This window comes from Pundamilia nyererei, unplaced genomic scaffold (assembly GCF_000239375.1).
Source record: "Pundamilia nyererei isolate P.nyererei 1_Seehausen unplaced genomic scaffold, PunNye1.0 scaffold00587, whole genome shotgun sequence".
In the NCBI taxonomy this organism is placed as follows: domain Eukaryota; kingdom Metazoa; phylum Chordata; class Actinopteri; order Cichliformes; family Cichlidae; genus Pundamilia; species Pundamilia nyererei.
The window spans coordinates 87,104-114,753 of NW_005187988.1; the positions used below are offsets into that span (position 1 = coordinate 87,104).

The 27,650-nt window shown below is 46.0% G+C and overlaps 1 protein-coding gene across 3 annotated transcripts in view; it reads left to right on the forward strand.

Annotated features, from left to right (window-relative positions):
- LOC102198980 (kinesin-like protein KIF26A) overlaps positions 1-27,650 on the forward strand; it is a 61,452-nt gene that overhangs the window by 8,520 nt on the left and 25,282 nt on the right. The window contains exons 3-5 of one of the 3 annotated variants that reach the window (XM_005754536.1): positions 3,832-4,284; positions 12,175-12,305; positions 24,413-24,605. In XM_005754536.1, the coding sequence (XP_005754593.1) occupies positions 3,832-4,284; positions 12,175-12,305; positions 24,413-24,605 (777 nt within the window). Of the gene's footprint in view, positions 1-3,831; positions 4,285-12,174; positions 12,306-21,221; positions 22,889-24,412; positions 24,606-27,650 lie in introns of those variants that run through there. The other 2 variants (XM_005754537.1, XM_005754538.2) reach the window with 2 other exon arrangements.

Sequence of the window (27,650 nt, forward strand, 5' to 3'; positions counted from 1 at the left end):
AAAAAAAAGCACCGAAATAAAGCGCCGAAATGTGCGCTGCTTTTCGGTCTGGTTACTACCGTTTATGTCAGAACCGGTGCCATCATGGCACCGGACACCGGTACCCATCCCTAACTATGAATCATGTGATTAAAGTGAGTGTGAGGAGCATGCTCGGATAGTAAAGGGCCCTCCTGAGGAGCTACACAGCGGTCCTGGTGGTCAATAATATAACACCCTGAAACACTTTGAGTGAGCTCACCTCAGCACATCTTCTCACCTCCAACACCTTCAACACCTCCACCTCCAACACCACTTCCAACACCTCCACCTCTGCTTCAGAGCAGGTATTACTCTTGAAGGGATTTCATGCATCATATTTAAAACGTTGATATCCTTTGTGAGCATGCAGCCACAGCTGTGACTGACCACAGTGAGAAAAGGAAGTGACATCAGCACAGGGCCTGCTGCAGATGCAGGGTCCCAGCTCATGGAACAGCTCTCTGTCATGTGTGTGAATAAAAAGTGATTTAAAGAGAGGCGCCGGCTGCTCTCAAACTGAGACTACACTCAGCGTGGAAGTAGCTTCGGGATCAGACTGCACAACCTGGACTATCCAGGGAACCGGGGTCAGCTGGTCCAGGGAACCAGGGTCAGCTTGATCAGGGAACTGGGATCGGTCATTCAGTCTGTTTGCAAGTGTGTCGGCTTGAGCGGTAAGGTGTCAGCAGGTAGAAAAGGTTTGATAGTTTGACGTTACAAAGAGTTTGAGCTCCAGATGAGTTCAGTGATGATGTCATGATTGAAGCTCCACCTACAGCTCCTGCTGTGCGTGTTTCAGTCAGGTGGGTTCATGAGGTTCTACTCGGTGTCTGTTTGCAATGATCTTGTTCAGCTTGAGCTGTGCATCTCCTGGACATGGTCACATTACGTGAAAGCTTCTGACTGGATGATCTTTTTAATCCTTTTAGGAAGTTGCTTTTTGATGAGAAATGTTAATTTCATATTTTTTCCCCATTTTACCTCATCTGGCTCTCTCCATCTGTCAGCCTCCTCTGTTACTTCCTCTCTCTCATGGCTCGTATTAGGCTGTAAAAGTTCAGAAGTGGTTCTTGTTGATGAGGTTTTTTTTAACCCTTGTATGGTGTTCGGGTCTGTGAGACCCGTTTTCAGTTTTTCTCAAAAGAAAAATTAAACAATTAATTATTTTTTCAACCTGAAATTCATTGGCTTTGGCTTATTTTCTGTGAAGAACATAAATCCGAACTAATTTTCAATGACCTCATACTGTACCTCCCCCCACGCATTTACATTACATACAAGGTGTTCGGGTCCACTGGACCCAGGTCTAATAAAAGTGTTGAAAGTGTAGGTCCTGTGTTCCCACACTCTGTCTTCCTCCTTTCTGGTGCTGCTGATAGTGTTTTCTTCTCCTCCTGCTCCCGCACAAAGTTGCAACATTGTTGAAAATTCAACTATCAACACCGTCTGCTCTTACATTCCCACACATTTTACCCTCTTTCTTGAGGGATCCAAATTTTATTTTCTCATACACTGTCCCACCTGCAAATTAGGGGCATAATACTATAAATAAGACTTTGCCAGTGTGGTTCTTTATCACAACTGATCAAGATGGCAAAAGATTATCTGCTGCGAGGGCCATCCAATTGATTTTAGAAGAGAGAGAGGCTTCGGATGACGATGTTGACAAAGAGGTTTCAGAATATTTCACATTTCAGAGTCTGACAGTGACTTTGAAGAAGAGGATGAGGTTGAGCACCATTTAGTAACAAAACGAAGACGAGCACCCCATCTGCAGCCAGCTCCAGGACCAGAACAAGCCCACCAGACAGCAAGTGAAGAAATATGGATGTCAATAACTGGTGACATTGAATGGTCTTCTTGCCCAAGAAACCAGCCACCCTGCAGAGCTGCTACTGTGATAAGCCAGGGCCAACACGGCTGACAGTTACTCATGTGCAGGACATCAAGTCTTCATTTGAGCTTTTCATCCCAGATTCCATCCAGAGAATTATTCTGGATTGCAGTAATCTAGAAGGAAGGTGTGTTTTTGGAGAGAGGTGGAAAGAGATGGACCAAATTCATCTAAGAACCCCAAAGGCCTACTTTGGGGTTCTTATCCTTGCAGGAGTTTTCAGGTCCAAAGGGGAATCCACAGAATCCCTGTGGGATGCAGAAACCGGCAAGAACCTTTCCATGCATCAATGTTTCTGGAAACCTTACACAAAATTTCCAGGATTATCCGTTTTGATAACCGAGACAACAGACCAGCTCGACGGCAGAGAGAAGAGCTAGCTGCCATCAGGACAGTGTGGGATAATCGGTGCACCACCTCTCCCTGTTTTACAACCCTGGGCCTAATGTCACCATTGATGAGCAGCTGATCCCATTTAGTTGTGAAACATATTGCTTCACGTGTAAATATGTTGTGTCTTTCCACTCACTCCACTTGATTATAACTGATTTATTTTTTTATAACATTTTATAAAAAAAAAAAAAGTTTACTATACTACACACTTATGGGGACCTAAATCCCCGTCCCTACAAGTTTGAAGACATTTTTGAGACTCTTTTGAGACTTCTGGTTTTAGTGTCAGGGTTACAGTTAGAACAGTGGTTCTCAAACTTTTCACAATGAGTACAACCTCTTAAAATATATGGCTCTTGAAGTACGACCCTTATGACCGTGGGGGAACTTGCACAATCGGTGGCTGACTAAATACTTTTTTGCCCCACTGTATGATACATTTTAATTTTTGCTGTGGCGGATAAGATGCCGGATTTTTGGCATCACGACCCTACTTCATGGTTCGTGCACTTTGAAACTCAGTTTGCTCTTCGTGGCATTTCAGCCGACGACACAAAATACCATCATGTGGTGGCCTTGCTGGATCAGCTGTCCACCCGCCGTGTGATGACCCTCCTCCGGGATCCCCCCACCCAAGGGAAATACACCGCTCTCAAGGCACTGCTGCTTTGGCGCTACTCCCTCTCTGATGCAGAGTGGCTGAGAAACTCCTCTCTCTCTCGGGCCTGGGTGATGGTACCGCACTCAAACTTATGGAGGGCACGCTGTCCTTGTTAGGAACGGATGACGGCGGATTCCTCTTCACTCATGTCTTCCTACGATAGGTGCCTCCCCAACTACCTGCTGCTGGTCGCGAAGGATTACCACTCACTTGCAGAAGAAGCGGATCGCATTCTCCTGACTACCAGGAGCTTTGGCATCAAGGGTTCCGATTCACTGGCGGCATCTCCCGCAGCCCTACCAATTCTCCCACCAGCGCTCCGTAGTGGCCACGACCGCTGGCGATAAGGAAGGGCTACTCTTTATAGAGGACTGACGCTCAGTGACACATTTTCTGGTTGACTCCGCCTCCCGGAAAAGCCTCAGGAACTCTCGTGTCGTCTTTGCATACCTCCACAATAGTATATTATTTAATCTTTAAAGAAAATTGAGATTTTCTGCATAGCACCAGAGACAGCCTGTGTGCCGTACCACTCTTTGAGAAAGACTGGTTTAGGGTAAGCGGTTAGGGAAAAGCAAAATGTCAATTAGATGTCCCCACAAGATAGGAATACCAGATGTGTGTGTGTGTGTGTGTGTGTGTGTGTGTGGTTTTCCAAGCTTGCTGCTCTGACAGTTTTTGGTTGTTGATTCATGTTGTCGTCCAGCTGTACCAGCAGTGAGCTAACGAACTTATTTTGAGATTATTTCTGCCAGCTTTAATTCTTCATGGTCCTCAGCTGTGTCAGTAACTGGATTTTGGTGTTCCTGTTATTTTGTCCAACCTTCCACATGACTGTCCTCTCTGTCTTCACCTCTTCCAGGATCTGGCCTATGCCTCCTTCCTCTTTAATAAGCTCCAGCGTCTCCAGTTGCCTCGCCGTGTTCGCCATACTTCTATCGAAGCCCACTGTGATGTATGCGGTGCCTCCTTCCAGCAACTGAGGCAACTCGCTCTGCAACGGGCTCTGGGCATCAGCAGGGAGATGGCACCACGCCCTGCCCTGCCCTGCCCTGCCACTCTCAGCGCTGCCCCAATCTCAGAGAGCAGCTGGGTCTGCAACGAGCTCCCAGTGAAGCAGCAGAGGTGGAAGCACGAGGAGCAGCAGCAGGAGGGAGGAGCCCCATGGAGATCGAGCATAGTGCAGAGCACCTACCTCGGTGGGGGCGGAGCTAAAGGGCTCGCCACAGTAACGCCCCTTCCCCTGAACCCAGCTCAGAACCTGGAGGGGGTGTGGAGGGTCTCCTGCTGCACACCTGAGCTTCGAAACAGTGCGGTAAGCACCCTATTTAGCTAGTTGTTCAGGAGAACCACAGATGTCAAGGGTCAGGGGTCACCTGGGTCAGGATTGTATTTTCTCCAAACGTGCACTCTCTGCTGGTCTCCATATGAACTGTTCTGTTATCTCACACCAGTTTGCTCAGTATGGCTCCACCTGTACTCACTTGTGCACAACTGTAAACACACACACCTGTGCACACCTGTACACACGTGCACACCTGTACTCAGAAACCAGAAGCTTAAGCCTCACATTTTTTTCTGCATGTTGGGTCTGCGCTTCCACAGGCCCCGCTGGTTTAGAAACTTATTCCTATTAACGAAGCAAGGAAGCAAGACAATCAGCGATCGATCAATTTCACTTGCTAGCAAAGGGAGCCAGACGGCAGCAGTCCTCTGCCCTCGGTCCTCTGCCCTCGGTGTCAAACGAGTCCAAAGAACCAGCTTCCCCTGCCGCCTTTTATTCTGTTACACACAAACAGTTACAGTACACACAAGCACCACCCTAATACCCCCCCCTATGGTTCTAAAAGATAAGGTACTATGTGTGTATGTGTGTGCACGTGTAAGCACGTGTGTGTATGTGTGTGTGTATATGCATGTGCGAGAATGTGTGTGTGTGTATGCATGTGAGTGTGTGTGTTTGTGTTTGGGGGTGCGTTTGTGTGACCTCCTGCCCACAAAAGGGTCATAAAAGCAGGAAGCTTACTAAACAAGAAAACAGAACCCTCACATAGGATGTCTCATAATAAAACACTATAGCCTCCCCCACCATTCAACAGGCTGGGCATGTCAACAGAAACAAAAGAATGTCATTGATCCTATAGTTTGTAGGGAACGCCAGGACTGACATAATGAATTAATTAAATAGACCATTAAATAATTAATTAAAATGAGAAATAATTAATTTAATAAATATTTATGACACCTTTAATTAATTATTGACTGTTTTAATTAATTAATAATACATTTAAATATTTATTGACAGTTTTAATTAATTATTTACCGATTTATTTATTTAATTCATTATGGCACTATTGTCCCATTCATGTCTCACTTTGAAATAATTTTATCTGTCAGCCTCACCCATCAAACTAAGTGGGCGGGGTTGCCACTGCAGCTTCTCTAACATTTGATTGGTTGCTGTGCAAAGTAAGTCAAGACAGGTCGATCCTAGATAATCGATGGACTTGGGGAAACCAGGTATCCCAGAATGCATTTCAAATCACAGGCAGTAATGGTGGTGGTGTAAAGTTTTAAAATGCCAGCTGTTTAAATTACAGCTACTTATGCAGTAACCATGGTAACCACGGACTCTGAGCGGCTGGATCGACGGAGGTCAGACAACAATTTTACATATATGATCTTAAAACAGGGCACAGCCACTTTACGTCCTAGCCTAATATCAAATGTGAACTCAGACTGAGTCTATGTTTGACGTTTTTTTTTATATCTAATCTTCTCTCTCAAACATTTAAAAAGCAGCGAGTCTGCAGCTGAGGGAATACAAACTCACATTGTCAGAACAGGTTTGATAGTTTCTTCTGTGTATTAATTTGGTGATTTGTTAAATGTACAAATGTTATTCTAATCTGCTGCTGAGTCTCTTACGCTGATGAAAATGCAGAAAACACAGATCACGAACACCTGTTCAACCAATCACTTTCATTTCACTTTGATCTGTGACAAACTGACGCGCTCATCTCTGTTACAGTGTTGCGTTAGACTGCAATATTTTTTTGTTCTTTATGCTGTAGATTTTCACGTCTCTGGAATAGTGGGCAGTAATAAGGATGATTTTCTGTTAAATCATATTGATATGACCCAAGAATTATTCGTAGATGACCGTTAGATTAGTCAGCTGGGAAATGCTGGGTTAACTCAGAGAGCTTGTGGAGGTAAGCATCAACGACACAGAGCTCTCAGTTCTCACTCCTTCTTTATTCGTGTCCAACATCAACTGCGCATATCGCGCCACAAAACACAGGAACACACTTCCTATACACTGGGTGTGAGTGGAGCCCTCTAGTGGTCCACCACACATGCCCCCCGAACACCCAGCAGAACTAGTCCAGGACCCGGGGCTTAAGCAAACGGCCGGAACGGCTGAACCGGGGGGTGGGGAACTGACAGAGGGCAACCCAGTCCGGGAGCGAGGCTGGCACTGGCGGTCAGAAAAAGCTGCAGACGAGTCGGACTCCATTGATTTTGGGTCGCTCCTGGGGGAAAAAACAGAATCCATCAGCCCGGTGACAGGTGGGCGGCCGCGGCGAGGGGTCTGGGCCGGGACCACCTGATCCTCTTGCATAACATGTGCAGGCTTAAGTCTGTCAACAGAGACAACCTCCTGCCTACCGCCAAAGTCCAAAATGAAATGTTTGTTGCTTGGTTTAAGAACTCTGTATGGCCCGTCATATGGTGGACGCAGCGGAGTCCTATGGGCATCGTGCCTGACGAAAACGAAAGGAGCAGAGTCCAACAAACTCGGAACAAAAGTGTCAGGCAGGCAGTGGTGCACAGGACCAGGAACAGGAAATGAGTCTTTTGGGGGGGCGAATAGGCAACAAAGAGGTATCGAAACATGGGGGAGGGCTCTCAGGTAAGAATTCCCCAGGGACCCGGAGAGGCTGGCCGAGGACCAGTTCAGCCGGGAAAACCCCGAGGTCTTCTTTAACCGCGCTACGCAATCCCAGCAAAACCCATGGAAGACGGTCGACCCAGTCGCCACTTGTTAAGGAAGCCCGGAGCGCGGCCTTAAGTGACCGGTGAAACCGTTTGCACATCCCGTTAGCTTGCGGGTGGTATGCTGTGATGCGGTGGACCTTGACCCCCAGGCCGTCAGCCATAGCAGACCAAAGCTCAGAAACAAACTGGGGGCCCCTGTCCGAGGTAATGTTAGCAGGGGGACCGAAACGCAAAACCCACGTTGACAAAAAAGCCCTGGCCACCGTCACCGCTGTCGTGGACGCCAAGGGTACCGCCTCCGGCCACCTGGTCGTGCGGTCCACCACAGTCAAAAGGTGCGTGAAACCCTGTGACTGCGGCAAGGGACCAACCAGGCCCACATGAACGTGATCGAAACGCCTACCCGGGACACGGAAAGGTTCGAGGGGTGACTGTGTGTGCCGGTGGATTTTCGAGCGTTGGCATGGGATACAAACCGCCGCCCATTCTTTCACCGTCTTGCAAAGGCCCGGCCAAACAAACCTGGCGCTGACCAGCTTGACTGAGGCCCGGACGCCGGGATGAGAGAGGGCATGCACCGAGTCAAAAACACAACAAAACCACAAAAGGGAAACCACCGGGCGGGGGTGGCCGGTGGAAACGTCACAAAGAAGGTGCGGACCGCGTCCCACACTGGGGTGTACTCCAGCACGAGGCCCGTTTTTGTTGACTGAAGGGCAAGGACGTCTGGGTCAGCACGTTGCTCGGCGGCCATGGCAGCGTAGTCGACGCCGACATACACCGGAGAAACCAACACATGTGAGAGACAATCAGCGACGTGATTGGACTTACCAGCCACATGCTGAATGTCTGTGGTAAACTCTGAAACGGCCACCAACTGGCGCTGCTGGCGTGCGCTCCATGGGTCAGAGACCTTGGACATCGCAAACGTCAAAGGTTTGTGGTCAACGTACGCAGTAAAGTTGCGACCCTCGAGGAAAAAACAAAAATGTTGTGTCGCGAGGTGCAGGGCCAGCAACTCCCTGTCAAAAACACTGTACTTGCGTTCAGCATCCCGGAGCGTACGACTGAAAAAGGCGAGCGGTTGCCAGAGACCTGAAACCCGCTGTTCCAACACCCCACCCACTGCCACGTCGGACGCGTCGGTGGTCAACGCGATCTCCGCCGACGGAAGCTGGTGGGCCAGCAGGGTGGCGTCAGCCAGCGCAGACAACACCTGGATGCGTTCCGACAGCCAGTCAACCGGATCTTTGGCTGTTTTACCTTTTAAGGCAGCATAGAGTGGCTGTAGCAGGTGGGCAGCTCTGGGGAGAAAGCGGTTGTAAAAATGTATCATCCCCAAGAACTCCTGCAACGCTTTAACCGACGTGGGACGCGGAAAAGTCGAAACGGCCTGGACTCTGTTGGGCAACGGAAGCACACCTTCAGCGGAAATGCGGTGCCCGATGAAATCCAGAACAGGCAACCCAAACTGGCAGTTGGAAGGGTTGATGATCAGGCCGTGCGCTGCCAAACGCTGGAAAACCTGGCGCAGATGGGACTCGTGCTGGCTCGCTGAGCAGCTGGCCACCAATATATCATCCAGATAAAAAAAAAAAAACGAACGGCAGTCCACGCAAAACAGAGTCCATCAGCCGCTGAAAGGTCTGGGCAGCACCTTTTAGGCCAAACGGCATGCGCAAAAACTCGAACAAGCCGAAGGGGGTAATGACAGCAGGTTTAGGAACGTCTTCGGCGTGCACAGGAACTTGGTGATACCCCCGCACCAAGTCAATTTTAGAAAAAATCAATGTTCCGGCGAGATGGGCAGAAAAATCCTGAATGTGGGGGATGGGGTAACGGTCATTCTCCGTGGCATTATTTAAACGGTGGAAATCTCCGCATGGTCGCCACTGACCGTCCGATTTGGGCACCATGTGAAGCGGAGAGGCCCATGCACTGTTCGAACGCTCTACAATGCCAAGGCGCTCCATGGCTGCATCCCCGGAGGTCACTACATTAGCCCGAATCAGAGGTCACCAATGTGGAGGTAAGCATCAATGACACAGAACTCCCAGTTCTTACTCCTTCTTTATTCATGTCCAACATCAACTGCGCATATCGCGCCACAAAACACAGGAACACACCTGTGGTCCACCACAAGCTGAAGATATCGTGGACATGCTGACCTCGCTCCGTGGTGTACAGGGCCGTTTACCCTCATGATTAATATTCACAATAAAAATATTAGCTGAACATCATGAAGTCTGTATGTGTTTCATAGTGTCGAACAACCTTTGTACAGTTAAACCTAGCAGTTACTACATGACGGAAACACCAACGTTATTTCTTTTATGCGTTTATATGCAGGTCATGCTCATTATTGAACAAAAACCCAAACATCAGATGTTAATCGGATTTATTTGCTCTCTCTCCTCCTTAAACATGTTTTTAATGTAGAATTGAAACAGGTATGACACATACGAACATCAGGAAATAAAAACCCAATAAATATAACCTCAGTAAATGAAGTCAGTGTACTGCGGGGGTTATGGCAGCTGTGTACCAGGACCTGCATTTTGTTGGCGGTAATAACAGCTCAATTGCTTGCGAGGCAAGCGGGTCTATCCCACCCTTTGCCATGAGACTGGGCTGGGCAGACATCTCCGAAATCATCAAAGGGCTTTTGCAAAGAGGCTCTATCTTGACAAACCAACCACACATCTGAAGATTAAACCACTACATTCTCGGCTAAAAAATATTAAAACGGTATTTGATGACACACAAACAAGGTTTTTCAAAGTTCAGTTCTGTTAGTTTTAACATGTCGGTTGTTGTGTGCTAAAAACAATGGCCACAAGGCCAAAGCAATGGTTCTGACTCGATCAGCGTTAACCCCGCCTCCTGGGTTGGATGGATGAGGTTGACAGATAAAATTATTTCATGGTGAGACCTGAAGGAGTCAACTGTGCCAAAATGAATTAATTAAATACACCATTAAATAATTATTTAAATGTGGCAATAATTAATTAAAATGTTAAATAAATAATTAAATGTTGCAATAATTAATTAATTCAATGCATCAAAAATATTTAATTAATTAATTATTTCCCACTTTAATTAATTATTGCCACATTTAATTGATTATTTAATGGTGTATTTAATTAATTCATTATGGCAGTCCTGGCGTTTCATAAGTTTGAACTAAGACTTACAAATTTAAGTAACACAATGACGACATTTAACAATTTGACTCCAACACTGCACATGATTCTAATGCAGCTGTAAAGTCAGGCTACAACTCTTTGTGTGTGTGTGTGTGTGTGTGTCAGCTGCAGTTATAACAGACTGAAATTTCCAGTTTCTCCGGTGTTCCCAACCTTCAGCAGCAACCTTTGGAAAAAGACAAAGTTAGTCTCAGGTGTTTGATGGAGCAGTTGTGACAGCGTGATGACGGCAGCGGGACTAAAAACTCTCAAAGCGCTGTAGGAAGCCAGGTCTTCATCATGTGCCTCGTTATTTGCCATCAGCATGCTGAGTTTAATCGTGGCAGCCTCTGATCCTCCACCAGCTCCGTTTTACTCCTTCTCCCACAGCAGTGATATGATCGTTCTGAGATTCACGATTCGCCGAGGTCGTCATCATCCATGGGGATACGTCCTCACAGTCCCACAGATGACACAATGCACCTCCTCAGACCTGGATCGTTTGTTTCATGGATTCTTGTATAATAACTCAGACAATCATATTCAGGATTATCTCAGCTCCATGATTGGCATTCAGACTTACGCCTGGGCAGGAGTAAACATGGCCGCCGATCACAGTGTGAGGAGAGGTTGTGATGATGTCATGTCCTTGACACTGCATTTCAGTGGCTGCTTTTCAGTAGGTGTTATTTAATAGACATGGCTTTTATTGTGAAAGGGTGAACATTGACTTGGTGACGCAGAGAAAGAGAAACAGAGTCAGAGCTGAGGTGAAGCTGATGAAAACGAGTGTCACATGATTTTATGGATTTATCCTGCTCAGCCACATACACACCTGACCACACAACATGCCTCAGAGCCAGTCATATCCCACAGGTCAAAGGTCAAGTTCAGCACAGTTACAATAATTCACTCATTAAACCTTCACACAGGTGTGACATGATGACAGTGATGACATAAGCAGAAGGTGAAAGGTCACAGAGCATGTTTTCTTTGCTCTGATGTTTTAAACCTTCGCCGTGTCTGTTCCTCTTCCAAACTTGGATGGAAACCATCACTGCACAGCCGTGAGGCAGTAATCGCAGCGTGCTCTGTGGCCCTCGTGTTTGATTGGTCTCACTCAGGATGGCGTTTTGGCGCTGGCTCATCCCGTTGCCAGCTCTCTGTGTAATCCTGTTAGCCAGCCGAGCGTGTTGCAGTCACACAGCTGAAGAGTGGATCTGCCCCAGTGTGCCACTTCCTGTAACTGCGGTAATTCACCATAACTAGGCCACGGATCTGAGGCCAGAGACAGGAGCTGTGCTACTGCAGCTGCAAATAGCTGGATGTTTCTGAGATCACACTCATCTGTGGCTCCATTATCCTGGAATGAAAGCACAAAAGGACAAAACAAGCTGCTCTGTATGATGAAATGTAATTATAGCAGCAGACCAGCTGACCGGTCATTAGCCCAGTAGGACTAGCCATTAGCCACGGTAAACCGGAAAAAGCCTTCAGTGGTTGAAGCAGCCATGTTTGAGCAGAACAGGAAGTCTGGATGGCAACGATCAGGCTAACGACCTGAGGTAATTAACTAATGATCTCCTCATCCAGAGCTGCCTCCTCCTGCTGCTGATGAAGCCAGGAGCTAACGGCGCTCATCTGCAATTTCTGATAAATAAAGAGCGTTGGGGGAAGTCTGACCTCTGAATAAAAATAATACTGGGATATCAGCATTATTTACTATAAATATTATACTGCTACAAAAATATATTTAAACATAAATATCAAAGTCTGAGTACAGATGTTTCTCTAAAGGTGCAGCATTGACGGCGTCTGATGGCATCGGGATCCTCTGTGAGGTGGTGTCAGTCTGAAGGAGACTGTCTGCTTTTATTAATTATGTAAATTATGAAAAATGTGATGAGTTTTATTAAAAAATAAACGATTTAAGAACAGAACAAACATCAAAAGGAGACTTCAGGTGATGCTGGATTTCATGTTTTGGCTTAAGACCTGATATTTGTCTCATCTGTCAGGGTCTGACTGCAGATGGAGGTCATCTCACTGTGACGGGTACAGCCCAGAACGTTCCCGTTAAACCAGCAGCCCACAGCGTCAGCACCCAAACCAGCCAGCCACCGTCTGCCGCTGCCGCCTTCTTGATCAGGTCAGTGAACACGACAGAGAGACGCAAAGCAGCACATGCTGCACATAGATCAGTGTGACTAACCAATACTAACGTGCTTTAGACCTGCATTCTGGCCAGCAAGGGGCGACTCCTGTGGTCTGACTGGATGAAGTCTGTGAGGTCAGTGCAGGGGCGGATCTAGAGAAATTTTCTTAGGCTGGCATGAGGGTGGCAAAGAAATCAAATGGGGTGGCAAAATCAAAGCCCCCCCCCAAACGCATATGCAGGTGGTTACATATGGTTAAAATGATTCAAATGCCGTAAGTATACATGTTTTTCATATAAATATAGTCTATAACTTAATTTTTGTCTGTAGCCCACATAATTACACACTTTAGTTATATAAACCATGTGAGTTTTGATGTTATGTACTGTATAGCCTGTATAATAAATAAATATGTAGCCCAACAAGTATAAAATCCAGAAAGCTACACAACATGGGGCGGTTCATTTACAAACACAAGCCTAACTTGAGTTTCACATTGTTTTTTGTTAGAAAACAATCACATTGTTACAGCTTAAATTACACAAAATGTCAGAAATCTGCACTTTCATGAACAAAAATTTAAACCTAATTCTTCATGATTTGTTGGATTCACCCACTGACGTCTGAAATACAATCGGCCATTTTTGACTCCTTTTGAGTTTACGTTTGTATTTCACCCTCAAATTGTTTCTTTTTTTTTCCCCCTTGCCTTTTTGGTATCATTCTTTTCAGCTCAACTGAATTTAGTTGTTTTTTCACTGACATACTGCATTAGTACTACTATTACTATTAATAGTACTATTACTGATCTGAAATCACACAAAGAACTTAAATCCTAGTAGTATTTTTTACTGTAAAAAAGAAAACCACAGACATGTTGAGTAAATTTTTATAACTTGAAATGAAAATATAAATTGTACATTTTCTAAACATATACAACTATTTTTCTAAAAATGCAGCCAATGCACATGCTGTTTTTTTTTCATTTTGTACAACCATTTAAAAATATTACTAAAACTAAAATGAGAGAACAATCAGGTGTTGCAATAAGATGCCCCGCAAATGATGTGTGCCAGTAAAAAAAAAAAACAGCACAGGGATAAACCTGCAGGCCTGACAACAGGATGTGTACCACTCCGCTGGTTTTCTACTTAGTGACAGTGTTTACATTGCAAATGTGCCTTAGTGACATTCATTAGTGCCCTCAGTGACACACAAAATAAAACGACTACACAACAGAACAGCTACACAAGACAACACAACACACTAAGTAAACACTCCACACTAAACGTCACAAATCTCCCACATCTGAAAACTCTCTCTCTCTCACTCATTCGCTCTGTCTCGCTGCCGTTACCATCATTCCCAAAACTCTCCCCTCTTCCTAAACAACTAAATCCCATATGTTGACTTTTTTTTTAATTGGTCGACATGGTACATTTTTCCACCGATAGGAAAGTGGTGGCTTTTTTTCCTTTCTTTACTGTTTTTGCGCTGTCCTTAGAAAATGCTTAAAACACACACACACAAATACGTGATGACAGTATTTAGAAAAAAGCATGGCTTATCATAACTCTGGATTTGTCACGGCTGGGAAGGCGAGCCGTGTGGTGTGGAGGAAGGAGGACCCAAGATGCAAGCAGTGGATGAAAACGCTAGTGAAGTTTATTTACAAGGTGTAGTGGCAAACAAGCAGTGGGGGCATGACAAATAACTGAAAACATCTAAACTGGGAGAACTAAAATAACAGACCTGGGAGCATATGACAAGGGGATGAGAGGATGAGAGGATGAGAGGATGAGAGGATGAGAGGATGAGAGGATGAGAGGCAGAGAGGCAGAGAGGCAGACGACGAGCAGGACACCGAGTAACACAGACAAACCGGCAACAGGCAGGAGAACACACAGGGCTTAAATACACACACCAGTAATCAGGGGATGAGAGACAGGAAGGCAACACAGCTGGGAGGAATCGGAGCTGACGGGACAGGGGAAATGTAAACTGAACACACTCACATCAGACAGAGACCTTCACAATAAACTAGGAAACTCAAACACGGGGAACCAAACAAGACACAGAACTAAACAGACTGCTTCACAAACAGACGGGTTGACACCATAGACAGACAGAGACACAGACGCAGACTCAAAGGCAAACCGAATATAACACATAGAACTCAAACAATAATAATCATCATCATCATCATCATAATAAACTAGAAAATGATAATAAACTAAAAGCGCTGTGTCACCGACCCAGGACCATGACAGGATTTACTGGCCCGTAATTAAAATGTAAAAACTTTGAAGTCCTAACTTTCAATGTGGGCTGACTCAGCTTGGCCGCAGCTTGTTGCTATGTCAGCTTAAAATAGTCATATGATTTGGAGGTGCAGCGTGGACCACAGAGGGTTAATAACACTCACCTTCCTTCCATTTCCAGAGTGTAGCATCCAACCACCTGAGTAAAATCCGAAATTCCCATGGTGTTGTTCAAAATGTGCTCTGGCACCCATGAATTGCTACTGAAAACAAGAAAAAAGACAGTTCTGCTATGGGCTGAACTATTTGTTAATGGTGCAAGGGGGGAACACTATCCAATATATTCAGTTTTAGCATTTATATTCACTGTTGACTGTAACTACGATAAAAATTGTTAATGCTATCTTATTTTAATAAACAACACCGTCATATGCAAAACTGGGGTGGCACTTGGGGTGGCAAGGGATCATTTTAGGGTGGCACTCCCCACCCCATGCCACCCTTCTAGATCCGCCCCTGGCTCAGTGAGTCATCACGACTCTCTGTATGTAAACTGTACGAAATAAACATTACAGCCAATGTAGCTCAGACTGTAACGATAAAACACGCTCACGCTTCTGTTAATTCACAGAAAACCTGGGTCACTGTGAACAAACCAAAACACTGCTTTATGAGGGAGGTCTTTATCGGCAGGGGAAACTGTGAATCTTATAAAGCTCTCTGGGCTTCAGTTGTGTTTGTCCTGTGAGGGAAGCTCATACAGCAGAACCTCATGTGCGGATTCACATGGAGATCCTGCTGCTGTAGGAACGTCTCACTCAGGGATCAATGAAAGTGCTCCAGATTCAGATTCTCTCCTTGCAGAATCTAATTGGCAGCTTTTCCTCCTGTCCAAGCTGTCAGAGGTGGTGTTCGGCATCAGGGGGGCTTTGACTCCGTCTGTCTGCTCAAATCTGGTATTCTGACCCATTCTGGATGTTGAGGGTCACAGAGAGAATGGAGGCGGTGTGTCCTCCTGTTCGGACACACAAATGATCTGAAATGTTTTCTAGCCGGCTGTTCAGGGCGCGAACAAAACACTGTCAGAGTGTTTTATTTGTGTTTGTGTTTATTACATACATCCAATCAAAAACGTAGCTATGTTAATGCAGGGATCCCCTCCAACTGTCGACTCCACGCCGTCTGCAGGTACGACACCTGAGCCTCCGGCTGCTCTCCCCACTCGCTGTTTGCTCACTGCTGCTGCTCAGTCACAGCTGTAGGCTTAGCTCAGCCCGATGCAGCATCTTTACAGCGGTCAGGGCCACCTGATGCTGCTGTGCTGTGAGGAGGTGTTGTCGGAGGTGATGGAGACACTGTGGACACGGGGCCGAAGGTTCGGACCGGCGTTGAGCCTGGAGCACAGAGCAGAGCCACACCTCCTGCCGCTTAGACTCACAGTGAAACCCCAAAATAAAGTGAGGATTAGACCCACTCCCACTATTAGAGTCAAGTTCCCCAAAGTGGATTTCTGGCTCACGGCCCAAGCTTTTTTTATCGACTTCCTGTCCAGAATAGAGCCTCTCCCAAACCGCTCAGACCCAACAGAGCCGCAGCGCTGCAGCAGAGTCTGCCCAGAGAAGGACTGCTGGTTAACTGGCTCCAGTGTCAGTGAAACCCAATCACAGCTGCTGCTGACTTTGAGAAAGTCAGTGAACATGGAGCACAAACTTCTGCTGCTCTCTGTGCAGGGAGAGCCTCGTGAAGACATTCGTGAGTCAGAGTGCAGATAGGTAGAGCTTGTGGTTTAACCAGCGACAGGTCACCTGACGCTGCACGCTGGACAGTTTAAACTTCTCTCCACCTCGCCGATGGTGACCTGTCCAGGTCCTCTTTGCTAGTGTGCAGACCTGCCTTTAACACCTGTGGGACTCCAGACCTGAAGAGTTGCAAGTACAGCCAGAATTCCTGCAGTCATTGAAGTAAACATCTTCCACTTAGGTTAGATTCTGTTATCGTGTCCTGTTGGAGGGCATCAGCAGTAACACAGTCCTCAGACACTCTGAGACACGGATCAGCCTTTGATATATGGATCGCCTCAGGCTTTTATTTCATAGCTCAGCATGTTTGTGAGGAGGACACTCTTTACTCAGTAACTAAGGCAGGCTGAGCTTTCTGCAGACGTGAGACTTTAAAATGACCTGTGTCCCTGATCCCTGTACGCATGGAATACAGAGTGATAGAGGAAGTGATGTAAGGAGGTTACACAGAGCAGAGAGTCACCCCTGGGGCTCAGCTGGGAATCAAATCGTCAACCTTGAGAGCAGTGTGTTGATAGAGTGGAAAGCTGAGGAGTAATGTGACCCACATCCAGAGAGAGCTGAGTCCTGAAGGCCTCGCTGAGCCGATCGTGCTGCAGACATGAGTGTGACGGAGGGTTGGTACCTGCTGCTGCCCACCCCAGGACTTCCTGTCCAGACCGCCTCACAGTTTCCTGTCTCATGCCGAAGAATTACCCTTGTGTAACCTCATGTAATCATGAATGTGAAACTGAAAGAAACAGAAGGTGATGATTTCCAGATTTCATAATTTATTATCAACAGAGCTTATAAAACATGTCAAATGTCTAAATTGAGAAACTGTTTGACATGTTTTAAATGTTTCACAGTGCAGCAGCTGCTCTCATCTCACAGACTGATGTTGAAGACAATGACACTGCCCTCAGATTGAAAACGAGTTCATATTTGATTAAAGATCATATTTTCTGCATTCTACTGTCAATAAACTTTATGAACATCCTGACATTTTGCAGGTTCAACATGTGTCCCATCACATGTGAACTGTGTGAAACAAACAGTGGTTCAGCGGTTCACATGGAGTGCACGAGACTGTCCGCAGTCCATCCTGATTGTGCCAATTTCATTCCCGTTAAAGTCATCGCTGTCACGACTGTTTGTGATTCTGTGACGGTTGATCACAAAAGCTCTGCCCACTGTTGTCCCTGTTCCTGCAGCAGATAAAAGACAGAAACCTCAGTTTTCTCTGGAGCGTCTTCCAAATGAGCCAATGCTACACCTCTCTGGGTTTAAGCAAGGTTTATGTCTTGCCATAGTGAGAAGTGGTATGAATTATGAGTTGCATTATTTATAACTGCGTGACACAAATATTTGATGATTCATACTGAATTCAAAAAAAGCCACTGGGGAGTTTGGGCAAAGGGCCAAAGCGATTGAGCTCATGAAGCAAAGTCACATCATTCCTTCAGAGTTTATCTGTCACTGTCAGACAGTCGGACTTCAGCGGCCTGGAGTGCGGGGCGTATGGCAGGAAGATAAAAGCTGGTGGTGCAGAGGTGGAGCTGCTGACGGCTGTCCAGGATAACAAGGGCCGAGATGATGTTTGGAGCAGCACTCTGAGGAGAAGCTGGACCGAAGGAGCTTGCACCCACACACTGACAGCAGGGCCCTGGGTCTGACAAACATCTGCCTCAGAGGACGTCTGATCACAGAGTCATCAGATGATTCTGGAACAAAGAACATTGAGAAGGACATCCTCGTGTTCAAACCATGTGTCAGACCGAAGGTGGTACCAGGATCACAACGATAATAAAACCATAAGACACCTGTTTATGTTAGAATAAAGCCCAAAGTTTGCATTATTAGGGGCGTGGCCTCTGTGACTGACAGGTGGACACAGGCTGCAGCTGCTAGCTTCACCTGAACTGGAGGTCTAGAACGTGTTTGAGCCTTTTGAGGCATTTTAATGACATCATGTGACCAAAAATATGGCTGCCACTAGGTTACTGTAGTAGTAGAGTGTACAGGAATGTGGAGCTTCAGTTTTAGGGTTTTGATTGGATGTTACTGATTAGCAGTCGGGGGTGATTCATGGTCTTTCAGGTCTAAACAGAGCCACTTTGTGTTATTGTGATTGGTCAGAAGGTGATGTCAATCTAACATGCACACCTGGAGACAGACAGAGAAGATGAAACCAGACAGTCAATGATAAAAAAAAACAACCTGTAAATATGAAGGGTGAGCGGTGGAGCCTCTGAGCTTTTAGCTCCACGCTCTCACAGACGTGGTTCTTTTAATTGTGTCTAATCGTTCAGTGAGTGAACCTAAGACCACAGCTGATCATTACCTGCCTGCAGGTTAACTGTGACAGATGGCCTTGGGCTGCTCCTATCGATTGGCGTCTGCTTCAGAGAATTGATCTGGAAATGGATCTGTGGCTCTGATACCTCTCCTCGCTCTCTGCAGCAATAACACAGCTCTCTCCAGCTCCTCCTCTGATCAATAATCATCTCTCCACTCAAATGTTGCTTGTTTTCCTGGGCATGCATTCAAACGTGTCCCCAGAGAGCAGCAGCAGGTAGGAACTACAGTAAAACTGCTGTCAGGCACATTTTGGCAGGTTTGTCTGGCCTGAGATGACCTGAAGGGGAGTTATGATAAATATAATTTCAGAGCAGCTGAGCTCCTGCAGACAGCGCTGAATGAACCCGAGCTCCTCATGCTGCTTTCCTCAGCTCTGATTTGTTCACTTCTGACAGTGAACTCTGTGTACTTTCCTGCTCAGGAAACAGCCAACCAGCTTTGGACCGGAACGGTGTGTCACCACCGTTGGGCTACATTATGGAGGGTTTTTTACCCCTCTGCCATAAAATGCTGGTGTGGAGTTGCTGTCATCCCGCTGGGCAGACACATGACTTTGTGACCACGATTACTGAGGATTGTCAAACTCTTACCGCATGTACATCTATGATCTACCAGGAGGCTGAGGGGAGCACTCCTTTCCCATAGAGAAGGGTCGAAAGGAGGGAGCTGAGGTCTTCCAGGCATGTCCTAGCAGGAGGAGGCCGGGGGCAGAGCCCGGACACGCTCCAGAGATTACATCTCTCTGATGGTTACATACCCACAATCCTTCACTCTCATCGTCGCTTTTTTTTCCATGTCATACTCTGCAAGATACACATTTTACCTGCAAATGAAGAGTTCCAGTGTGCCTGCACAGGTGTTCGTTCATAAAGCTGGAACAAGCCTCGTGCACGTGTGCATAACATTGTGATGAGATTTGATGAGAAAGAGTTTTAGTGCACACACACACACACACACACACACACACAGACACACACACACACAAGCCCGTTCAGCCATCTTAGCGAGGACCTTCATTGACATAATGGTTTCCCTAGCGCTTTAATTAACCATTAAAAATCAATGCCTAACCATAACCCTTACCCTAAACTTAACCATAACCTAATTGTAACCCTGACATTAAACCACATTTTGAGCCTCAAAAAGGCCTTCAAACTTGTGAGGCGTGTGTGTCCTCACAAGTGACTGTTGGTTCTCACAATTATAGTAGAATGCAGATTTCGGTCCTCACAAAGATGGCCACACACACACACACACACACACACACACACACACACACACACACACACACACACACACAAACTCATTTTCATACGGTATTGAGGACATCTCATTGACATTTTACTTTCCCTAGTTACTTACCCTAACCATCAAAAATGAATACCTTAGGCCTGACACTAAAACTACATTTTGAGCCTCAAAAATGCCATCAAACTCGTGGCGACACTCACTTTGTCCCATAAGTATAGTAGCATGCCAATTTTATGTCCTCACAATGATGTCTAAACATGTACACACACACACACACACACACATTCTGCCTATGTGCACAGAAGCAGTGTTGGACACCTGGACATCCCATTCACATTAAATTGAAAGGGTTTTTTTCCTTTGTCCTTAAAAAAACCATTTACTTTTTTATTAATTATTGAAATAGATTAATTTGTGTTGATTGATCAGTGATTGCAGCTCACAGACTGAAGTCTCCTGTTTGCTCTCCTTCAGTCAGTCTGTGGTTTCATATCAGTGACCCAGCCTGCAGGTTCTCAGAGAGGTTACACTACACACACTCACTCGAACACATACACACATGCTGAGTGTCTTTGAAGTCCAGCAGTGGGGGTGTCTGTCATCTCATGAAGTATTCATGTAGCATATCGTGTGTGTGTGTGTGTGTGTGTGTGTGTGTGTGTGTGTGTGCGTGTGGTGGGGTGGGGTGGGGTGGGGTGGGGTGAACAGTGGTTTCACAGCTGCTGTGTGTCGACACACCGAGAAGGCGGGGCAGTGAAAAGAGAGAGAGGGGGTGAGCGAGGAGAGTGAGGGAAGGTGAGGTGAGCAAGGCAGACGGACCCACGGACGGAGGGAGGGGAGGAAGAGGAAGGAGGGAGGCTGGAGCTTTGCCAGTGTTTCCCAGCAACAACGGCAGGGAGAGGCAGGAATCCTCCCGCTCTCATTCACTCGTTTATTTCCACCTCTTATTTCAGTCCTTTATTCCTCCTCTGCTGATGCCACTTCCTTTCACCCCTCTCTCTCTCTCCTGGAGTTAGAGGAGGAGGAGGGAGGTGGGAGGGGTGGAGAGGAGCGGCATTGCGATACTGCAGGAACAGACTGAGGAGCTACGGGAGAGAAGAGAGAGGAGATGAGCAGGAGAGGTGGGAGAAGGAGGGAAGAAAAGAAAGGAGGCGAAATTAAAGAAGTGGAGCTTTGAAAAGGAAGAAATAAGGCGAGAGTAGGAGAGGAGAGATGACGAGAGGAGAGAGGAGGAGAGGTGGAAATAATGAAGAAGGAAAGGTAAAAGAAGAAGGAGAGGAAAGTGAGAGTGTGGAGAATGAGTTGCTGCAGGGTCAGAAAGATGGAAGAATGATTCAGTACGAGGAAAGAGTGGAAGGGAGGAAAGCCGGCTGAGGCTCTTCATTTGGGACCGAGTGAGGCGAGTTCTACAGATTGGCTGCAGGGCGTGAGGACGGAGGGAAGGATGGAGGGATGCAAAGCTTTGTGGAGTACACACCATCGCAGGTGGATTGATAACAATCATAAAATAAAGTGAACTCATCCTCCAGAAGTCTCTGCAGAACTTTGCTCCAACCAATATGAAAATGTCCCGTGATCAGATTTGCACTGCCTGTCCGAAACACGGAAAGATGGATTTGAAGTTTAGCCATATGGAACAAACTGAGGGAAACGTGTTGAGATGCCAAGGTGCTGGTTTACAGATGAATACTGTCAGATATTTTTAGATGTATTTTTGATCAGGAACTCGGCACATGTTGTTGGACTTCAGTGAGAAAACTCTGATCACCTGAACATCACTCAGCAGAGGATGATTGGATTGATGACAGCGAGACGGGGTTGGGAGAGTTTGAGGATATGTTTGGACCTGTGAAGGGAGCAAAGACAGAAGGATGTTCATTCACGCGTGAAATGAATGTGATGTGAGTTATTGCTTAAATGGGAACAATCATGAAAAAACCTGAAGGGGTTTTTTGGTTTCCTGTCTTATTTTTGATTGAAGGACAGACTGAATCTTTATTGTTTGACAGAAGTGAGTAGGAATAATAATCTGCTGAAAGCTGAACATGGTGATAAATCTGATGTACTCAACTGAATGCTTTAGGATTAGCAGAAGTTTGGGATCCCTCCGCAGCACTTTGGTAGTTTTAAAGATCTTTTAGGTTCAACCCCTAAACTTCTTTATGGATTTGGTAAAAACCAGATGTTGAAAATGAAAATGAACTTGTTAAAATGTTTAATCCCTCTGAAAGGACAGACACACTGTTGATGCTGTGATTGACGAACCAAGAAACTCTGCGAGTTTAGGAAAAACCATGTTGGACATCATGTTATCATCATTGTCTGGATGCATGGACAGTGTTCTCCTGTTGCAAAAGTAAAATGATTCTCGCTTTAAAGAGCGGTTTATTGGAGTTCAAGGGGGATGGAAAGTCAAACTGGTGGATGAAAAGCCATTTTGTTGGGAGCATGAAAATGAAGAGAAACCTTGGAGGACTTTGAGGCACCTGTTCTACCTGTAGAATTTACGAAACGCTACACTCGTGGATGTTTACAGCTGAATGCAGAAGGACAACAAAAGAAGAACCTTAAGTGCTTTAAAAGAGGACACATCTGGATAAACATCTGGGTAAACCTGAGACAGTGAAAATGGACTATATGGATATGGACCACCATCAGCGTTTTTCCTTGATCAGCTGAGTGTCCGCCGATCATGGGTAGATTTCTGGGTGCGCTTGGTTTGACACTGGATCTATTTTCTGGAGAAGGCTTCATAGGTCAGCCTCGATGATGCGGCCCGGGTGTCCCTCCTTTACAGCTGTGGTTTTAACACTTTGTTTGAATAGATCTGGGTCTTTACAATGGTGAATGAGGACGAGAAGAAGCTTGGTCCCAGTTCCTCTTTAAGATCAAGAAGTTTGAGCAGATAATGGATTGGAAGGAACTGTGAGTAATAATAATAGTGATTTTTAAATCCTATTTCATCTCAGTCCAGCTTCATGTTTGAGGTACTGACAGTTCTGTGGAAGGCAAAAGCCGAGAGCAGTGGAGAGACATGCTCGCGGTGATAAATGAAGTCCAGATGTAATTGATACTGTAGACGCGTGAAGCATAGAGTGTAAAATAACAGCTTCAACGAGTCTCTGATGTCTCTTCAGTTTCTCCTTCAGGGGCTGTTAAACATATTTCACCCTTTGTCCAATCTATTGCGGTTGCTCACCTGTGGAGTCAGACATCCACTCAGAGAAGATGGAGTCATCCCTAACCCAGTGACATCACTGAAACACCATCATTCGAGCTAACACGTGAAATTGTGTAAATGTAGATCACATGTCTCAGATCACGGGTGGGTGTGGATGGTGATGGTGTCAGAACATCAGCACATCTGCATTAGCATTAAAAAGTCCTTTAAAGAAGTGTGTCAGCCGCAGAAGGACGTAACCGCCATCACTGCGGATGAGTTGCTGTTAGGTGACGTGCACAGAGAATGTCGGGTATGCCGAGGGTTAGCACAGGTTAATACGTGCCTGGTTAAACACAACGATCAGGCTGAGGCTCTCCCACAGTGCGTAAACAGATAAACTGTGTTGAGGTTTACCTGAGCAGATGTGTGGACGATCTGCACCCTCTATGGCGGTATCTTCATCACCATGTTTGCCGAGCTTCACATTTTCTTCGTGAAGTAACCGAATATTAAGCATGCTTTAATGACTCTGAGCCACAGAGCAAGTTCATTAGCATCCTAATGCTGAGCCTAGAGAGAGCTGCATGACTGGGATCAAATAAAATAATCAGAGTAGGTTTTTTTGTATTTACTTTGAATTTTCTTGAGGTGAAAATTGGGGGTGAGAGAGGTTTGAAATGTAAAAAGAACTTTAGAGCAAAAGCATCAATTCGATAATATAATCAGTTGACCTGTGTGACCGCCAACTGTGGTCTCTGCAGTGGGGAACAACCCAAGACCAAAACACAGGTGCCTTCCTTATGGCCCTTGTCGCTGGTGGCCCTGCTTTCGCAGAGTGCTTTCCTCTCTTGTTGTGATGCAGCGCCGCAGTTTGATGGGAGCGGGACGTTTTTCATCCTCTTTCTTTCTCTGCATGTCCTGCTGTACCTTTGCTCCATCTATCTCCAAAGCACCAGGAGATGCTGCTGCTCCCTCGGACACACGGTCACACACAGACACTCTCTCTCTCTCTCTGGTAAATGTGACGTTGGCAGTGAGTCCTGCCGGTGGTTGGAGGCAATAATGAGTATAGTATCTGTCTGGGAGGGAGTTCCTCCTCCCTTCTCTCTCTGCCTGTGTTTGACATGGACCTTAAACTCATCTCTTAATACTCAGTCTCAGATCAGCTCTTCTCTCTCTCTGATCTTATTTTATGTTTTCTTTTATTTCCTGTTGTTCCTGTTAAACGATGTGTTTGGGTGCAGCTCGGTGCTCTCTGACTCTGTTTCTGTGTTTTGTGTCTTCAGGGCGGCTCACAAGCTCAGTCTGTCCCGCAGGAAGAAGTCCCCGCCCGGCTCCGCCTCCCTGCCTGGCGAGTCCCCAGAACCGCTGCTTTACACCGGGGGCTTCAGCGGGGCCTTGCAGCTCTCCCCGCCTGCCGTCCCACCATGTCTCCTTCGAGCTGGGTCAAAGGTCAAGGACACGCCGGGGATGGGAAAGGTGAGATAGTGTGGTGTTAGTCTGGATCTGATGGATGTAGCTACTGGGACTTTACCTGCTCAGCTGATGGAGTCGAGCCTTGAAGTCAGCGGTGGGGGTGTAGGGGAGGGTACCAGGTCACTGTAAGCTCTAAGGAGCTCAGAAAGAATCAACTGCACTTCTTCAGGTATGGTGAAGAAGCTTTACCTCGCTCATGTGGCTATGGGCTGGCTGCAGGTGGGCAGTCTCTCTCTCAGGAGCTATCGTCCCTCGGCAGGATATCTGCAATCAGCAGGAATCTGTGCTGTAGTCTTAGTCTGGGCTCACACTGCCTGTGTCACATGTTTCTAACAATGGGTTAAACATCTGCTCTCCAGAAGATTAGCCCTGTAACCAGCATTACTCTAAGAAGAGTGTCGTTAGCTCAGAGGCTTTAATGAGCTCTGCAGCCCATCGGGGGGCGCTGACAGGCTCGTCTGTGACAGGTTAATGTTTGTTGGCGTTTGGGTGCAGATCAGACGCTTGGCTATCAGACTGTTGGTGGACGGAGCGATTAGCGTCTGAGCTCAGGTCTCCACCAAATCACAGTAATCACACGATGTCCTTGCTAACCTCTCAGACACAGCTGACTGGTGAGCCAGGTAACTCTGGCGCACCGTTAGCTTGAAGCGTGAGCTCCTCATTTCTGTGCTCTCTCATCTCTGCTGACACAAAGAAGCACCGAACTGAGACTCGCAGACATACATGGTTCACTGACGTGTTTGAGTTTGATGACTCTCCGTCCATGTGAAGCCCTCATCATCCCCCTAAACTCTTCCTATGCCAGCTGCTGTGACTGCAGCAGTAAGTGTGCCTGAATCCTGAAGAGGAAGCTCTCTGCTGGCATTCAGATGTCAGGTGATGCCTCCTGCAGCAGGTGGGCTCTGTGTGAGGTCCCCACAGGTCAGGGTGTGCTGCTGGCTTCAGAGTCCTGCAGGCACCATGTACGGACTCCATGTCTCCTCGCTGCAGCTCAGTTTCCTTCATCTGCATCCTGCCAATGCAACATGTGGGCGTCGGTTAATGAGGCAAGGACAGAAATGAAAGAGCATTTTAAAGGAGACGCGGTGAAGTTAGGAGGATCATACATCTCTGCTCCTGCACCTTACAGAGTCACTGCCAACACCTACAAACTACTCACAATGTAGATCATCATTTCATCTTTCTCCTTCTTCTTTCCTTCTGATCTGAACACAAAGTTCTCATTAAGAAAACTGAAGCTGCTCGTATTCTTCTTCTTTTTCTTTAATGGTCTGCACAACAGATCACCTGCCTCCATCTCCTCCTATCCTAGCATCCACCTCTGCATGTACTTCTTCATCCATGAGCCTTCTCTGCTACTCCATCTCCATCCTCTACCATCCCTCCTCTGCACATGCTTCTTGATTTGACTTTGTAAGAATTTAGTGACATTAGATGAACTCCTGGAAACAGGCAGAGTCAGAGGTAAGTATTCACTCTGACTGCCGTTTTTTCTCTCGTTTGCATTCAGCGCTGCGTTCATTCCTCTGAACCTGCAGTTATTCTCTTTAATGTCTTAAAACTTCTCACCATGGCCTCTGGCTGCTCTCTGTGTGGGCGAGAGAGCCTGAGCTGGATTCTGGGTGTAAACACTTCATCGTGAGTGATATCAAACTCTGAGTTCAGACTGAGGTCAGAGCTGTTTCTGTTTGAAGCTCTGCAGTTTGAAAGCAGCCCTTCAGATTTTTGCTATTTGCTATCTTTGCTATCTATTGATGCTGTACCTTTAATCTGAAAATATCACAGCGAGGATCTGACCCAGCCTGCTTCTGCAACACTGCACTGAAACATGCACTTCCTCTGACGTCCAGCAGAGGCAGCAGGAAGTCAGTGCCCACATGTTTACAGCCTGATACACAAACTGTTTGGTCTCTATAAATATGTGTCCCTCTATAACAGCTGCGTTTGAATTATTAGGGGTGTGGCCTCTCTGACTGACAGGTGACACAAGGGGTTTTAGCTTCAGCTAAACTGGACCTCTGTGCTGTGTTTGTGCTGTTGGAGCTTTTTGGAGCATTTTTAATGACATCATACATCTGCACTAACAGACTGTCCAGGAAGGCGGAGCTTCAGTTTTAGGGTTTTATTTGGATGTTAATGATCAGGTGAAAGAAAAAATGAAGAAAAAATCCTGTAAAAACATTTGTGATTGAACATAAATGTGCCGAGTAGGGCTGGGTATCGTCACTGATTTCTAGAATTGATTCACAAGGTTCCGATTTGATTTGATCCATGATTCGATTCGATTTGATTTGAATTGGGGAAATTTGCCTCAGACAGACAGAAATATTATAATTCTGATCATTTATCAGTACATATCCATATTTTTATATCTTTAAAAAGAAAACTGACATTTGTGTAAGCATCACAGCAAATGCTTTTGTGTCAAAGTAACAGAGCGAAAACACAGAAAAACATGAAGGAGAATTTCCTGACCTGTCTTTTTATAGCAGATAACCACCTTAAAAATATTCTGCAGTAAAACAAAAACAGAAGAAAACCATTAATCTACATATGAACATTACCTGATGTTTCTGAAGTGAAAGCAAATTTACAGAGGCTTAATTAGAGACACAGCTAAGTGTTTTGCAATATCACGTAATATTGAAAAGTTTCTTCAGTATTGAACAAAAGAAATGGGGCTTTCTTGTCAGAAGTCAGTTAAATAAAAAAAAGAAAAACAGCGGCCGATAGCGCTGTACATAACAGTAGACTTGTGCGTAATAAACAAGAAAATAATGCAGAAAACAGAGATTTTTAGATGAGAAAGTGTTTTTGAAGTGCACTGAGAGAGAGAGAGCTGTGCATGAAGTGTCATTTTACTGTGGTGGAAGCAAAACAGCAAAAGAGAGAATTCATGACGATGTTTATGTGAAGCGAAATGTGAAGTGAAATGTGAAGCGTAGTTTGGATCTTCTTTTGCTGCTGGTTCAGTCAAATTTGGTTGGAGAGAGACATAGCCTACAGCTTAATAATCTAGCTCAAAAAAAGACGTAAACACAATGC